We start from the raw sequence: 16,840 nt of genomic DNA on the forward strand, positions 1-16,840 counted from the left end.
AAAGTTTGTTGGATAAACACCAATTTTCAGCATTATTGGGATAATAAATACATATTACTTTAGGACTGACCCCCAGCAATGCCTCTGCTTAATCCAGGTAAACCTATGAGTATAGAGGACAAACCTGCATAACCTTACTCATGTATCATGTGGGCAGTTTTATAACACAAAACAGATGTGCTCTGAAGGAGCCCTACAAAAAATATCCTAAACAAAACAAAAATAAAAGTTCATTAAAAGATACATAAAAATACATAAATAAGCAAGCAGATGAATGACAATTGCGATGTCAAATAGACGCACAAAAATATCATCAAGGAAAATACCTCTTAAATATGAAGAAGAGTAATAACACAGTGCTCTGGTATAATGGTCAGTGGTTCCTATATAGAGACCAATCAAGCATCCATGGGTCAGGTGATGGCGCGCCAGCAGCCTGCTGGCGCGCGCAGATTTACGCCTGCTAAAAGCAGGCGTAAATCGTGCAACAAAGGTAAGGGGGGGGGTTTAGATAGGGCCGGGGGGGTGGGTTAGGTAGGGGAAGGGGAGGGGGAAGGTGGGGGGAGGGGCGAAGAAAGTTCCCTCCGAGGCCGCTCCGAAATCGGAGCGGCCTCGGAGGGGAACAAGCAGCACGCACTGGGCTCGTCTTGAGCAGGTTGCACAAATGTTGCACCCCTTTGCTCGCGCCGACCCCGGATTTTATAAGATACGCGCGGCTACGCGCGTATCTTATAAAATCCAGCGTACTTTTGTTCGCGCCTGGTGCGTGAAACAAAGTACGCGATCGCCGCAAATTTTAAAATCTACCCCCCAGTGTCTTATTTAGAGGACAGCTTTTTAATACATTGGGTCATAATGGGTTAATAATGGTGCAGAAAATATATAATATAACAAACAGTTTTTAACCTAATAGACCAGTATCAGTGGGAAAATGAACATTTCCCCTCTGATATTCCCACTAATGATGGTCTTTTTAACATGGTAAGTTACAATAGTTAATAGATTTTTCTCACTCACACATTTTTGGATTTTTATTCTTATAGTTTTATATCTCTTTTTCTACCATAATTTATCTAAGTGTACCCCCTATGGAAGCGGCAAGTCAAATATGATCATGTTGGATCATTGATTTTATTTATGTTCTTTTATTTATATATTTTATTTATATTGTGCATGTTTTAAACCTGGTTTATTATTAAGATGCATTTTGAATGATGTTTTGGGGTGCTTTTTTATTATTTACTTTTATTTAACTTTTATAATTCTTATAATAATTTTTATGTTTGTTTATATATTCTTATTGGTTAATTAATATTTATTATTTTTATTTCTGTGCTCCTTATTTATACCAGTATCTCCTTATTTATATCAATATATCTTTGGCTGTACACTTTCAGGCTGATTTTAAATGGCCGGCGTGTGTAAAAAAACGGGGGTTACGGTTGGCTGGGCCTTGTGCACGGTGCGCATTTTAGAAGGGGCCCGACAATTCGCGTAACTCCCGTTACGCACAGAAGTGCTAGGCCAAAGAAAAGGGGTGGTCTGGGGGGCGGGGACGGGGCTGGAGGCAGCCAGTATAGCGGCCATTTGCCACTGTACCGGAGAAGGGATCCTGGCGTGCACAAGTTACACTTCTCTGTTGAAGCAGTAAGCAATGAAATAAGTAAAAAAAAAGGTAGGAGATAGGGTTTAAGGGGGTGGAGAGGAGAGGGAAAGCGGAAGGGAGGTTAGAGTAAGGGGTAGGGAATGGGGAAGGCCGTGATGTGTTGCTGTGCAAAACTTGCACAAATGTACCTCCCCCCTTGCGCTCGCTGTGCACACATGCACATGTGGATTACAAAATCTGGCGCACATGTGCATGCGGCCCATCGATTTTATAAGATGTGAGCATCTTATAAAATTGGCGCGTCATTGTGTGCGCGCCGGGAAGCGCTTGCACATGGATGCGCGCACATACTAAAATCTTCCCCTTTATATATGTGTGCCGCTTCTTCTCTTCAGTTTTATAACAGGCTATTTCTGTTGATAAAGCACCATTTTACCAGTGGAAATGCTTTTGATAATTTTACTCACAAAGGGGTCAATTTTTAAAGGAGCACGCGAATGTTATAAAATACGATATCTGCGCATACATGCGTGGCGGATTTTAACATTCATGCGCACACATGTGCGGGTGGATGGCCCTTCACGCGCGGTGGGGACATTTTAAAAACCCGTGTGCTGAAATGCAATCAGGCCTCCCCTTGTTCCCTCCCAGTCCGCTCCAGTTAAGGAGCTCCCGCCCCTGCCCCCTAGCCCACTCCTTCTGAGAGGCCCGGCACTTGTGCACGTATCAGTGGTTATGTGCATGGGCGTGCCCTTTAGAAAATGTGCGCAGTGCACGCAAGGCCCAGCCACGCACATAACTGCCTGTATTTGCACATGCGAGCCTTTGAAAACGTACTTGAAAGTTTTTAGTGGTACCCCCTATTCTGGACCTTAGAAGGAGAATTTCCAGATCTAGGAAACTTTAATGAAGCAGCTAGCCTTGAAACCTGATAGTTTGCATATTGATAACCTGCTAGGCTTTTTGTTTGCTGGAACAATGAATTCATTGTAAAGAAAGAAAACTAATATATCCTCAACTAGCAATAGCTAAATCAAAATCTATAAAATACTCGATAGAAAAACAGCGTTGCAAGGATCATAAGAAGGTGCTAGAAAATACATTTTATTGTTTTCTGCTTGTGCTTTCTAGATTCCGAAATGAATTGGAGACGGAGATGTTAAAAAGTCAGACCAGGTTAAGAGAAGGCAAGTGCTGTATTGTAAGATTATAGCCATGATATTGGAGCATTATATAGGGGTAGATTTTCAAAATACACGACTAGGCGTACTTTTGCTGGCGCATCAGGCGCAAGCAAAAATACGCGGGATTTTAGTAGATACGCGCGCTACCCGCGTGTAATCAGCTAAAATCCTGGATCGGCGCGCGCAGGCTTCGATACGTATAGCCGGCGCGCGCCGTAGCCGCGCAGCCTACCCCCGTTCCCTCCGAGGCCGCTCCGAAATCGGAGCGGCCTCGGAGGGAACTATTCCTCTTTGACCTCCTCTCACCTTCCCCTCCCTTCCCCTACCTAACCCAACCCGCCCGGCCCCTGTCCTAAAACCCCCCCCCTTACCGTTGTCGGGGGATTTACGCCTCCGGAGGGAGACGTTAAATCCCCGCGCGCCAGCAGGGCCGCTAGCGCGCCGGGACGCAACCTGGGGGCGGGTCCGGAGGGCGCGGCCACGCCCCCGGGCCGCCGTGGGCCGTAGCCACGCCCCCGGGCCCGCCCCCGGAACGCTCCCGACACGCCCTGAAAACGCCGCGCGGTTCGGGCACGCCCCCGACACGCCCCCCTCCGAAAACCCCGGGACTTACGCGAGTCCCGGGGCTCTGCGCGCGCCGGTAGGCCTATGTAAAATAGGCTCACCGTCGCGCAGGGCCCTGCTCGCCTAAATCCGCCCGGATTTGGGCGGATTTAGGCGAGCAGGGCTCTTAAAATCCGCCCCATAGTGTTTAGTGGATGATAATGCTAATAATGATTAAGTTTTAAAACCAAATCCTAAAGGCTTTGGAATAAATACAATAAAATGCTTTTGCATGCAAATACTGCAAAATTTACTATTATGTACTGTTTCTGCTATGCTTGTGCTATGTAAGTACCACAGAAAACATTGTGACAATCAGAAAGTTAATGGCTACTTGCCTTTGTATTGCTGGCACTCTAATTCTGTCTCTTTTTCACTGAAAACTGATCAGAGAGGAAAAAAAATCAAGGAAGACAACTTTGTAAGATTTGGCACGTTTTCCCTAGTCTCATATTGTTTGCCGTACCTGTCCTTTAGAATGTAATACACAGTGCTGCAGCTTTCTTTTATCTTGATGCTTCACACTAGAGTACTGTTCCATTACAGTGCAAGTTGAAAAACAATCACTAGTCTCAGTGTGCCTTTGATAGTCCTCCTGTGAGCACATTGAAGGCACTGCCTGTCTGAATAAATTAATTCTAGTCTTCTAACGCCAGCCACCTATCAGTGACACTCTACCTTTAGTAAATCCAAGAGGGTTCCCAACAGAAAAACTCATACTAGGCAATTTGAGGAGCATTAGTGGTACCATTAGCAGCACCAATTGCTAGCAATATCAACCTGAGGAAATTATTATCTTTAATAATGTAAGGAAGAAAAATTGCTGGATTTACTATTCAGAAAAACAACAACAACACGCTACTGATAATCTCTTGGACCCGACCTCTGCTTTGCCTGACCACGCTACTATCATCTCTTGGACTCGACCTCTGCTTTGCCTGACCACACTACTGATCATCTCCTGGACCCAACCTCTGCTTTGCCTGACCACGCTACTGATTATCTCCTGGACCCGAGATCTGCTTTGCCTGACCACACTATTGATCCTCTCCTTTTTTTTTTTTTTTGAAACTATCTTTATTCAGTTTTTTTCATTTTTATACAAACAAATACAAACACAACTGTAAACAACAGAGTAAAGGCCCCTTAGGAACCAATAATGAATGTATGACTTTCCATCTCGCTCGTTCCGTCCTCCCCCCCCCACCCCCCTCCCCCCCCCCTCCCCCCCCCCTCCCTGAATGCAAGTGTGGTGATAGTTTAGTTAGGAAAAAATCCAAGATAAAGAGGCTAGGTAGGCGCTCATGTCCATGGCGTGGTGAGCCGTATTTCGGCGTCTTCAGTGTTCTTTCCCTTTTGATTCCCCCCAACTCGGTGGCACCTTCGATTTAAGTCGTCAGGTCATCAGCCCACGGATCCCAGGACTGTCCAGGTCGTGGAGTTAAGAATCTGGTAAAGCCAGTCCAAACCTGTTTAATATGTACAGACCTCTTTGGCATTGCCTCTGTAAGTAGGGCATGCTCTGTAGAGCATAGGCGAACCATTTTTTGGAACCAGCTGTCATAACTTGGGGCAAAGACCTCAAGCCAAGTAGTTAATATTACTTGTTTCCCCAATAGGCCGGCTCTCCCAATCAAAAGGCGCTCAGGATCAGATAAAGATTCTGATAAACAAGATCCCAACCCAAATAACCATAAGTTGGGATCCGGTGGGAGTTTCCGTCTCATAAAAAAGGAGGCACGCTTTACCCACCTGTTTCCAGAAAAGGGAAATTTTCGGGCAAGTCCCCAAAAGCAATGAAAAAAAGTACTGTCGGGAGCTCCACATCTACCACATTGGGCAGAGGTTTGCTATTTTCATTTGATAGGCCCTATTAGGGGGTGATATAACTAAGCCAGAGAAATCTGTACTGCAGTTCTTGTAAATAGACATTTTCAGACAGTAGAGGGATATCATGAAAACAATTTTCAAACTCAGTATACGTCAACGAGAACAAGGCCCACTCTGTCCATTTGCATAGGGCAGCGCAAGTATATCAGTAGCGGAAAATGCCAGCAATTCCTTATAAAGCAGGGAGACCTTATTTTTGTTGTTTCTGCCTATCCGCACGAGCTCCCCCAGCTTTTGTACCGCTGCCGTGTCTACCAACCCGTGCTCTGCTGTACGGAGGAAGTGATTGATTTTGAAGATAAGCAAAGTATCCCTACTGGGCACCAAAAATCGCCTCTGGAGCTCTACAAAGGAAAGAAGAGTGCCCGATCTGTCATCATACAGATCAGATATATGATTAAAGTCCCAAATGTTTCCAACGTTGGAAGGACAACCCCCCCCAGTCCCCGGCGGAAAAGCTCATGTCCCGTGATGGTTAAAAACTTAAGTTGTAAGCTTGCCAATCCCCCAAGTTTACATAAAAGATGCCAACGCCCTCCGACAGAGTTGAAGTAGGAGTTGTTGATTTCAAATAGTGAGGAACCATCTGAATGGGTAATTGTATTAAAGGATTTAAGGTTCGGACTCCGTACCATTCTAATAGATAGGTAATGGGGGGTCAAAGTAGAAGAGTCCTGACAGCCAATCCCGAACATGGCGCACTCCACAAGCCAAATTATAGAGTTTCCAAGTTGGGGCATCCCAGACCTCCTTGTTCTCTCGGTCTCATGAGCACGTCTAATGATATTCTGGCTTTCCTTTCCCTCCAAAGAAACGAACGCAGACCCCGATGTAATCGAAAAAGGTCTGCCCTCAGTATCCAAAGCGGGGCTAACTGAATGAGATATAACCATTTAGGACAAGTATCATTTTAAATAGAGATGAATACGCCCCATAAGAGTCAATGGGAGTGATGTCCACCGTTTTAACGTGTCTAGAGTTTTTGCGAGTAAGGGCCGAATATTCGCAGTATAAAAAATTGCTCAAATTACAGGGGATATGAATACCCAAAAATTTTAATGAGTCCGCCGTCCCACCGAAAGGGGAAGCCCCCCCGCCAAGTGTCCTTTAGCGTACCCGTAACATCAAGGGCCTCTGACTTATCATAATTATCTTTAATCCAGAGAACAAACTGTAATGATCTAATATATCCAGGACATATGGAAGAGAATGCTGTGGTTGGGTCAGGTAAACTAACATATCATCAGCGAAAGCAGCTATTTTGAAAATATGTGCTGGCCCTCCCAATCCCCGCACCCCACCACTCTCCGCAATCTTCCGCAACAAAGGGTCTAAAGCTATAATGTATAGTAGTGGGGATAAGGGGCACCCCTGTCGTACTCCCCTCTGTATAGAGATGTCCCCTGATTTTGCAATGGTTTAGCTAAAACCTTGGAGGAGGGAAGCATCGTAAAGTAGTGTTACAAATAGATAGGAAATCTCCCCCAACCCCAAACTTCTGTAAAACCATAAAAGGTACGTCCAAGAAACGCGGGTCAAAGGCTTTCTCAGAGTCCAGCCCCACCACTAGTGCCGGAGTAGTCGCATTCGACAGATGGACATCGCCGTGAGCAGTTTAGTGATAGTCGCAGTCGGTTTCCGTCCTCTCACAAACCCCGTTTGGTGTGAGGAAATTAAAAAAGGGAGAAAAATCTTCAATCTTTCCGCTAAGGTTTTCGCTAGGACTTGAAATCACAATTTAACAAGGTAATTGGCCGATAGGAGGATGGCAAGTCAGGTCTTTACCCGGTTTTGGTATAATTGTTATGTGGGCTTCATTAAAGAGGCGGGAAAACCCCCCTTGTTTAAGCCCCGTTGTAAAGTAATTGGTTAAGGGCTCACTAATATACGGGGACAAGATTTTGTAAAACTCGTAGGAGAACCATCAGGCCCTGGAGATTTCCCTGTGGTGGCCGCTGAAATTACTTGTGAAACTTCATAAGATCAGGAGCGGCCTATTTAAAAATTCCGCTGGGACCGCGGACAAGGTCAGGTAGACGCAGGTTCCGGGAAAAAAATCCTCTGCCTGTTCACTCACCGTCCCCGGCCCTCCCAGGCTCATACCAAATGTTGATAGATATTTCGGGAAGGCAAGCACAGATTTCCTTTTCGTCTACTGTCCTCCCGGCCCGACTGCGTCGTGCAAACGCGTGATGAACGATCGGGTCTTTTGGTTTCTCACTAGTCTAGCTAGCAGGCCTGCCCTGGGTTGAGTTCCAAATTAAAAACATGATTTTTGTCCCCCCATAAATAAAGTCGAGCCCTAGTGTCCAGGAGTGTATTCAGGCGCCCATAAATACTATAAAACTCACCCGGGCCCGTAAGCTGGTGTTGGCACCGGCCGCGAATAACCTCGTTTCGCCTCGCTTCAATTTTGTCTCTAGATTCTAAGAAGATGGACTGATTTATTCTTTACTTCTAGCATGAACGTAGGAGATTATTTCCCTCGGAGGACAACTTGAGCCGTTTCCAAAAGAAGGGGAGTATCGGCAGTCTGGTGATTGTCTTGGCAAAGTGTTTCCACTTTTCCTTTAGAAAAGTCTGAAGTGAGCCTCATCTTTTAAAAAAGTGGGGAATCGCCATATTCGCCCCTGAAGGGCGGAACCCGGGGTTTTGTAATCAATCGAGATTGGAGTATGATCAGAAATGACCAGGCCTTTCTATATGTGCCTGGGAGATAGAGAAAAAATCCTGTTGGGAGACTAAAATAATAATCAATGCGGGACATAGTCTGATGGGACCTTCGAGATGTGTGTATAGTCCCTTTCACTGGGATGCAATGTCCTCCAGACATCAGTTAAAAACAATTTCCGACACAAATACGCCACACCTTGTTTTTGCTCTCCTTGCGACCTGGGTAGGGGATTGTTTCTAGCCAGAGTAAGCCTCATGTACACAGTTGAAATCCCCGGCCACATACAATGTACCTTGTCCATGGGTCTGCAGTAAATTGCAAATTTCTACAAAGAAATGCATGGCGGTAGACATTTGGGGGCATAGAGATTACAGATGGTAACAGGCTTATTATTCCAAACTCCTATTACAATAACATAACGGGCCTTCTGCATCACTAAGGGTGTTGTAAACTTGAAACTTGGCATTTTTATGTAGTAAAATAGCAACCCCCCCTTTTCTATGCACCGCTTTCTGCAAAAAGACATTGCCCCACCCAATCTCTCTGCAGCTTTTGGCTTTCTAGCCCTGTAAGGTGCGTCTCTTGAATACACGCTATGTCAGCGTGTAACCGCTTCAGATGAGCGAGCACCTTGTTCCGTTAACTGGGGTACCAAGCCCATTTATATTCCATGATATTAGCTTAAGCATTTTAGTGGTCCCAAACCAGAACGCTCCCCGTAGCTGCTCCTTAAAAACATATGTAGGAGGGGGCACCCAGCCTTGCCCTCCCCCCAGCGAACCTCACACCCAGAATGTATCCCTCATTGAAAGAACAGATGTTATGGTCCCATGTTGCACCCCATTTCCTCTCCATTCCAGAAACTGTAATCCACCATATGAAACATCCAAAGTGGTAGGACTGCCCCCTTCCCCTGATATTTTTCCCACGCTCTAATCTCCCCCCCTCCCTCCCCCCCACCCCCTCCCCGTCCCCCCCCCCCCATCCCATTAACCCCCAATAGAGAAACAAAACCTCCCATAAACCCTCAGCGGAGGTTTGGAGATCTTTTGGATGTGTCCGGGTACATCCACCTCCACAGGTGTAAACAAGAACTTGCACTACAATGATAACTATATACATGACGACTGAGGAAAAACTGCCCACAGTCACCCTCACCCAAGAACCGTGTCTCATATGCACTCCCAATCATCCACAAGGGTAGAGTGGGGTAGACTAGTTGCCTGGCCCGTCCACTTAAGTTTTTTGTTTTTTTTTTGTTTTTTTTTTTTTGTTTTTTAGAAAATTCGGGCGAGGCGCTGCGTATTACCCTTCCGCCATTCTACCTTCTCCCTCTTCCCACTTGCGGTATGGGGTTCCCAAGGGTTTTTTTTTTTGTTGTCCCAAGCATCTCACCAACACCTTAACATAAACTGTAAGCAAAAGGAAGGGGTAAAAGATGAAACTTGTAGCGGTCCGTAGTGTCCAGTGTGCAGATAAGCGACATCTTAACCGCAGAGACATCAGAGTTTATCCAAATGGCGTCGCACCTCGTGCGCCTTCAGCGAACCATTCGTTTTGGCCTCTAGAGGAGAAACCATGGGTGTACGTAAGCCCAAGTCTCAGGAAATTCGTCCATATCTTGCACGCATGGAAAACTCAACAAGAACAGCTGCAAGGAAAGCTGACCGCGTCCAATGTCTAATGTCCCCTCCGCTCCCAACCACAAAAAAAAAAAAAAAAGGGATCCGTGGCATAAATCACCGGTAGCAGCGCCCTGCCAGGGGTGCTCCCTGAGCCGAAACCCCAAAACCGCCGAACCGGCTATAACAAAACAAAGTGCGCAGTATTGTCATAATCGCCAAAGTCCCCGCGAATCTCATAGCCGGTAGACAGCTGGTCGCTCTTATCACGCGGTCATCTGGCCTGATCCAGGCCACCCTGCCTCCACAACGGAGAGCAAACATTCAAAGTCCCAACAGATCATTCATTACCTTGTAAGTGCCTTGGTTGTAATGCGGACACTTTAAAGTCTGGAAGGGTCCATTATTAGAGGTGCGCGGGTCCCACCAGGTCCTTCGCTCGCCAAACACACGGCGCCATGGCTCGGAAGTAAGCTCGTCTATGGTGGTATTTTCTTCTCTGCTTTTGATTTTAATTAAATTAACGTTTCGTCTCTGTTATCCGTGGTTGGTATTTTACTTTTTCTTCGTTTTTTTTTTTTGTTTTTTTTTTTTGTTTTTGTCCCTTTTGTGGGTTTTTTTTTTTTCTTTTTTTCTATGCCGGAGCGTCTTTCAGCTTGGTAAGAAAAAGTTTGCGCTGCCGCTGGGGGTCTAAAACATATGAATCCGATCCCCATGCCACACTTTCAAGCCGGGCGGGAGAAGAGAAGGGAAAACTTCATCCCCTGGTTATGCAGGGACGTACAAATAGGAGAAAACCCTCTGCGGGCCTCCGAGACTGTAGCAGAAAAAATCCTGAAAATAGGCGAATTGGCTGATTTTGATATGTAGATCTCGCTTTGTGCGAGATGCCGCCAGATCTCAGATTTATGCGCCAAAATTAAGAATCTTTGCTATAACAAGTCTCGGGCGGGTATTCGTCTCCTTTCGGGTCCCCAAACGGTGGGCACGCTCCACCACCAACTTGTCCTGTAAATGCGGCAAGCCCAGGGCCTCAGGGATCCAACTTTCCAAAAGGCCACAGAGCGATCTCTCCTCTATACTCTCGGGAAAACCCAAGAATCGCAAATTATCTCGCCTCGCTCTATTTTCCAACTCATCAATTTTGTCTTGAGGAGTTTCAGCTGTTTTCTGCACTCACCAGCTTTCCTTCCGTTTGCAACGCTCCGTCCTCCACGGTAGAAATCCGGGTTTCTACTTGATCAATTCGGGGAAGCAAGTCGTGCAACGTTTCGTTCACTTCCCTAATTGCTGGGTGATATGGTCCCAGTTTGTCATCGAGGGCTTCTCGGACGGCTTCTTTAATATCCATGATGGTAAACCCTGGTGAACCAGAGTCAGGCCCGCTGTCTCCCGCGACCGCCATTTTGGTTGCAGTCCTCGGCTTTTCCTTTTCTCTCCGTCCCGCCTTAGGTCGCCATCGGTGGTGTCAATTTATTCATATAAGTGATAATTGACATAAGCCTGTAAGCTAGATTAAGCTTTGGATGCGTGTAAATTAAGTATTCGCGAGTAGTGGGGTCCCGGAGCTGGTGAGGAACACGACCGCCCAGCTCACCACATCACGTGATCTCCTCTTGATCCTCTCCTAAACCTGACCTCTGCTTTGTCTGACTACGCCATTGATTTATCTCATGCACTTGACCATTGCTTTTGCCTCACCGGCCTGCCCTGACTCCAGCTTCTTCAACGACGCCTCTGTTATACTTATTCTGGACTTGGCTTTTCAGGCTTTGGTCTGTTCTTACACTCAGGCGCCCCCTGTCTGCCCTTCCGTTCCATTTGGTGCCCGGGACTATGGGACCCCGCCTCGTCTAGATCAGAACTGTTACTCTTACCACTGCTGTCCCTGGCAGACCTCCTCCTCGTCCATCAGAAGACCTTGGACAGAGGCCGCACCTAACTCCAGCCGGCCCCGATACCCAAGGGCTCAACCTGCGGGAACGAGGGCTGGTATGGCGAAGCTCAGCTGCCCTCCGTCAGTCAGCCAGTTCCGCCTACTGACAGTGGGGACCTGTAGGGCTTGCCCTGCGGGTAGCGCTAAACCTACCTCGGCTCAGAGTCCACCTCCTGCGCAACAGGTTGCAAAGGCCATGACTCGACGGAGCCGTGTGCCCTCCAGGCATTGCCTGGCCTGGCCTCTAAAGTGCAAAGAAACAGCAGCGGTTCCTTGAGGCTTGCCCTCCTCCTTGAGCATCTTCATGCCCAGCCTGGTCATTCAGTTCCAGTAACCAGCTTCAAACAACCAATAGGAGTCTCCCTCCTCTTGCAGGGCTTTGCTGGCCCTACCAGCTCCACCTCGTTTCAACAGAGATTCCAAGCTCTGCAAAATAAATGGGATCATATCACCCCAATATTGATTAGCCTCCATTGGCTTCCCATTGCTCAAAGAATCCTATACAAAATTTGCTGCATCATTCATAAGACCATCTATGGACATAATACTGATTGGTTAAATTTTTCTATTCAAATGCACACTCCTCATAGATTATTAAGATCCACCAATAAAGGGCTTCTTTATGTTCCACCAATAAATATTGGACATCTGGCCTTTAGTCCGAGACAGAGTAATCTCTATTGCAGGCCCAAGCAACTGGAACACCTTGCCAGCTGAGTTGCGACTTGAACCTGAGTTAAAGAAATTCAAGAAAGGACTGAAAATGGGGCTCTTTGAGCAAGCCTTCATAGATAAGCCACAAGTATAGCTCTAAATTAAGAAGTAATTACCTAAGATGACTGCACTGTATTTTTTAAGTTTGTTGTTTTGTCATATTTTGTACCGTTTTTGATTTTTGCTCCTGATTGATGTATTTTAAATGTTTTCTTAAGGTTTTTGTACACTGTTGTGATGTGATTATGAACGACGGTATATAAAATCGTTTAAATAAATAAATAAAATCAATGCTGTATGCATTTTGCTCTGCAGCCGTCCATCTTCCAAGATGAACTCACGAAGGTTACCTTCATTCAGTCTTGACTGGAGGGTAAGGCGTTGGCATGGGCTTCGCCCCTATGGGAGCAGTCGGACTCGCTCCTACAAGAGCTTTCTCGCTTTGTGTCCTTCTTCCATCGGACCTTTGATGACCCTGGCAAGCACTAACCTGCTTCATTTGCGGCAAGGTCAACGGACCCTGTTTGACTATACCATAGAATTTCAGACTCTGGCTACAGAGTTCTCCTGGCAAGAAGATTGCCTATGAACCATTTACCTGGATGGACTATCTCCTCAGCTCAAAGATTTAACTGGCAGCCCATGAGCTCCCATCTTCCCTTGAAGACCTCATCAACCTGTCAGGCCGCATCAACCATCGCCTCCAAGAGCGCCACCGGGAGGCTTGAACACCCTGGAGGTCCACTTTGGAACGCCTCCCGCTTCACCACCTACAACGAGTTCCGCCTCTGGCAGGACTCCCTTGCTAGCAAAAGCGGAAGAGCCCATGCAGTTGGACCTTGGGCGTTTGTCCCTGGAGGAGCGCCTCTGGCGGAGGCAGTCGGGCCTATGTCTATATTGTGGAGCTTCTGGCCACCATCTCCAGACCTGTCCAGTCCATCCGGGAAACTACCGGGCTTAAGTTCAGTTGGGGGTCCTGAACTAGGGCTCTACTTCTCCAGCCCCTCAGTTGTCTCTCCCAGTAACGTTAACCTGGGACTCCTGGTCCTTCCCAGCCCTTGCTCTGATTAATTCCGGAGCAGGAGGGAATTTTATTCTCAAGGATTTTAGTTCAGCTCCTGGGTATTGGTACCCGCTTCCTAGAGATTTCTCTGTGTATTGCATCTATTTATGGTGAGCCACTACCCAGCCAGATTTCCTTGATAACCGAGCCAGTTCACCTTCTCACTGGTGCTCTCCATGTCGAAGAGGTGGAATTCTTCATCTTAAAAAAATCAATTCACCCCGTGGTTTTACCCTGGGCTCCAGCATCACTTCCCCCAGTTCAATTGGGGATCTCTCAGCTCATTGAATGGAGTCCAGCCTGTCATCAGACCTGCTTGAAAAAGGTGGTACCACTTCCTACAGTTTCTCTTGCGACCATGTCCCTCTCTGCAGCATTTCCTGATCCGCAGGTCCTGGCTCAGCGCTGTTTTCACCTGGACTTTCTCTCAGCGCTTCCCGCTCCTCGGGGCCAGGCTCAGCGCCACCCTCACCCAGACTCTCTCTCAGCACAGCCTTACGTGTGAGTCCCTGCCGCAATGCCCTTTGCTCCTTGGGACCTCCATGGTACTTCTCTTTGAGGATTTGCTACAGGGTCTTCTCTCATCAAGACCTGGCTCAGCGCACTTCTCCACCTGACTGTGTCTCGGCACCCCCGCTCCTCAGGGCACCCCACTGCACTGCTACTCTCCTGACTCCTGCTACAGCAGGTTCCCCACTTACACCTTTCCAGCATTCTACAGTTTGTGTCTCTGCACCTGCCCTGCCTCATCTTGAGGCCACTCCCTCGTGGTCCCGCTCTACTCCCTTCAGAGCTGCAAGGGCCTTGCACTCCTTGAGACTCTTTCTCCTCCTACCTCAGAGAGTGCTCCTGTCTCGAACTGTGTTAACCTCTCTGACACTCTCTACACCTAGTCGCCTACCCGCTCTGGGACCAGCCACACAGAGGTGCTCCTGCCGGCCCCAGCACCCAAAGTCTCAATTCCCTCCTTTCCAATCTCTACCTTGCTCTCAACACCTCTAAAACTGAAATCCTTAGATTAACAAATCAACCTATCGACTCTATCCACCAAATGATTCAAAACGCCTCTCAAAATCACACACTACCGGCCACCGTTAGAGACTTAGGAGTCTCCCTAGACAATCAACTAAGTTTCAAATCCCACATCAAATTGCTTCTAAAAGGGGGTTTCTACAAGCTCCAAATCCTCAAAAACTAAAGCTTCTCCTCCACGCCCATGACTTCCGTACTGTTATGCAGACCACCATACTATCAAAACTCGACTACTGCAACTCCCTCCTCATAGGCCTCCTGGCCACCACTATCAAACCCCTTCAAATCCTACAAAATGCTATGGCCAGAATACTAACAAACACCAGAAAAACTGATCATATCACTCCCATACTACAAGATCTCCACTGGCTCCCCATTACCTTCCGCTCCCAATACAAAACACTCACCATCCTTCATAACACGCTACACAAAAACAACTCTCCCTGGCTTGAAGATATGCCACACTTCCATCAAGGCCAACCGCCCCACCAGAAATTCCCTGTCAGGCACCCTCCACACCCCTCACTCAAAATTGCTCACCTCACAACCAACAGAGAGAGAGCCTTCTCCATTGCTGGCCCCACCCTCTGGAACTCCCTTCCCGCCGAACTCCGTTTAGAACCATCCCTGAGCCAATTCAAAAAAGGAATCAAAACTTGGCTTTTTAAACAGGCATACCCCAACTCCTCTCAATCCTAGTCAGTGACCTCTTCCGAACCACTCTCAGCTCCCCCCCTGCCCTACTTTCTTCGTCCCACTACCTCCCCTCCTCCTGCCCATCCCCCCTGGCAACGTTTCCCCTTGATTCACCCCCTCTCTCCTTGCCACACTTCCATCCCCGCTCTACCTCCCCACCCCCCACCTCCGCTCTATCTCCTTCCCCTCTCCCTCCCTCCCTCCCTCCCAGCCCCCGTCAGCCTCCACCATCATTTGTATATATGGTAATATATCTACCTAATATTGTTTATAAGTTCATATGTTTATTTAATTTTAATATGGATAACCTAAAAAAAATCCAAATAGTTAAACCAAAGTTTATTCTTCTCGTTAACTTCTATAAAACTGTACTTTCATGTGTTATCTAGCTTTCCTGCTATCGTCGTTCATTGTAATTTCCTTTCACAGTTACTTGTAAACCGACATGAAGTGTCCTACGAATGCCGGTATATAAAAAAAAAGCTTTAAATAAATAAATAAGTCTCAACCTGCGGGGAACGAGGGTCGGTACAGGCAAAGTCCCAACAGTGGGGACCTGTTGGGCCCTGCCCTTCAGGTAACGACAACTCCACCTCGGGCCAAGGGTCTACAATTCCTAACAGTGACGTCATCATCCGGGGCCACGGGTTAGTTTCCCGCCGTGGCCCCTTTAAAAGAAAAGGAGATGCGTGCGTGTGCTGCTAGGGAGGGGCGCGGCGTGGGACAGCAGCATGTCCCCGCGGACCATGGATGTCCATCGCGGAGACAGGAGCACCCGGATTGGCCTGAGGTCATAGGCGGTGGCCCATGGCCGTGAGAGGAGCCAGACGGTGGAGCAGACAAAAGATGGTAAGAGGGCCTGGCCGCAGGCCTGCTGCGGCTGGCACATGCAACACCAAAAAGGATTTTGGTCATGAATGGGTGCATAAACATTAACTAGAGTTAAGTATTCACCCCCCATTTCAATGACAAGAAGAACGTATCTCCCCAGGGGATCACCATAGTTCCTCTTTATTTGACACATGTACTGGGTGGAAAAAAGAATGCCCACTCCTGCATATTTGTGTCCATGGGAAGCCGCTGCAAAGAATCTTTGCGGATAAGTTAATGAGGCCATTAGGTACTCATGCCTCTTCCTTAAATGCTTTCTTGGATAAAGGCTATAGCCACCTTCTGGTCTACTAATTCTGCATATAATAGTTTCCTCTTCCTATGGATATTGAGACCCTTCACATTCAAGGAAAATATTTTTATCAAAGCCATTATGGTTCTCCTAAAATGTAGTAGGGTAAGCTCCCAGCAGGTCCCCTCCTAATCCCAACATATGTATAAGATCATATTCTGAAATTGTCCAACCATTAAACACCCAACACCCAAACTCAAGGCCCACTAGAATGTGGCCTGTCTCTCCACTACACCCTGAAAGTATTTTCAACACAGAAATCCCGTACTCAAATACCCCTTCTGCCCTGCCCCCCTCCCACCTCCCCTTAGAAACTGTTCATACTCTGAGCAGAAGATATATTCTGGGGGTAACCGTAAGGCCCCAAGACCTCCACCCCCCCACCTTGAAGCCTAAGCATAGCAGAAACCTGCTTATAAGTGAAAAAAGCAGCACTCATATAAACAGCACAATAAAACTGGCTAAAACATGCTGGACCGCAGAAAGGCAGACACAAACTAAGATAACATCAAAAGTTAGTCATAATCAAGATATGGAGTCGTATTTTGCAGTAGAGCCACTGGACTTCCGCTGAAGTCGTCGACCTCCTTTCTTCACACTTGGCAGTAGCCTGATCTTCCCTGTTCGTCATTGTTGT

The 16,840-nt window shown here is 47.2% G+C and overlaps 1 protein-coding gene across 6 annotated transcripts in view; it reads left to right on the top strand.

Annotated features, from left to right (window-relative positions):
• C3H6orf118 (chromosome 3 C6orf118 homolog) overlaps positions 1–16,840 on the top strand; it is a 241,596-nt gene that overhangs the window by 116,635 nt on the left and 108,121 nt on the right. For all 6 annotated transcript variants that reach the window (XM_029594119.1, XM_029594118.1, XM_029594123.1 and 3 more), the window contains one exon: positions 2,738–2,793. In XM_029594119.1, the coding sequence (XP_029449979.1) occupies positions 2,738–2,793 (56 nt within the window). The remainder of the gene's footprint in view (positions 1–2,737; positions 2,794–16,840) is intronic.

This window comes from Rhinatrema bivittatum, chromosome 3, assembly GCF_901001135.1.
Source record: "Rhinatrema bivittatum chromosome 3, aRhiBiv1.1, whole genome shotgun sequence".
Lineage (NCBI taxonomy): Eukaryota > Metazoa > Chordata > Amphibia > Gymnophiona > Rhinatrematidae > Rhinatrema > Rhinatrema bivittatum.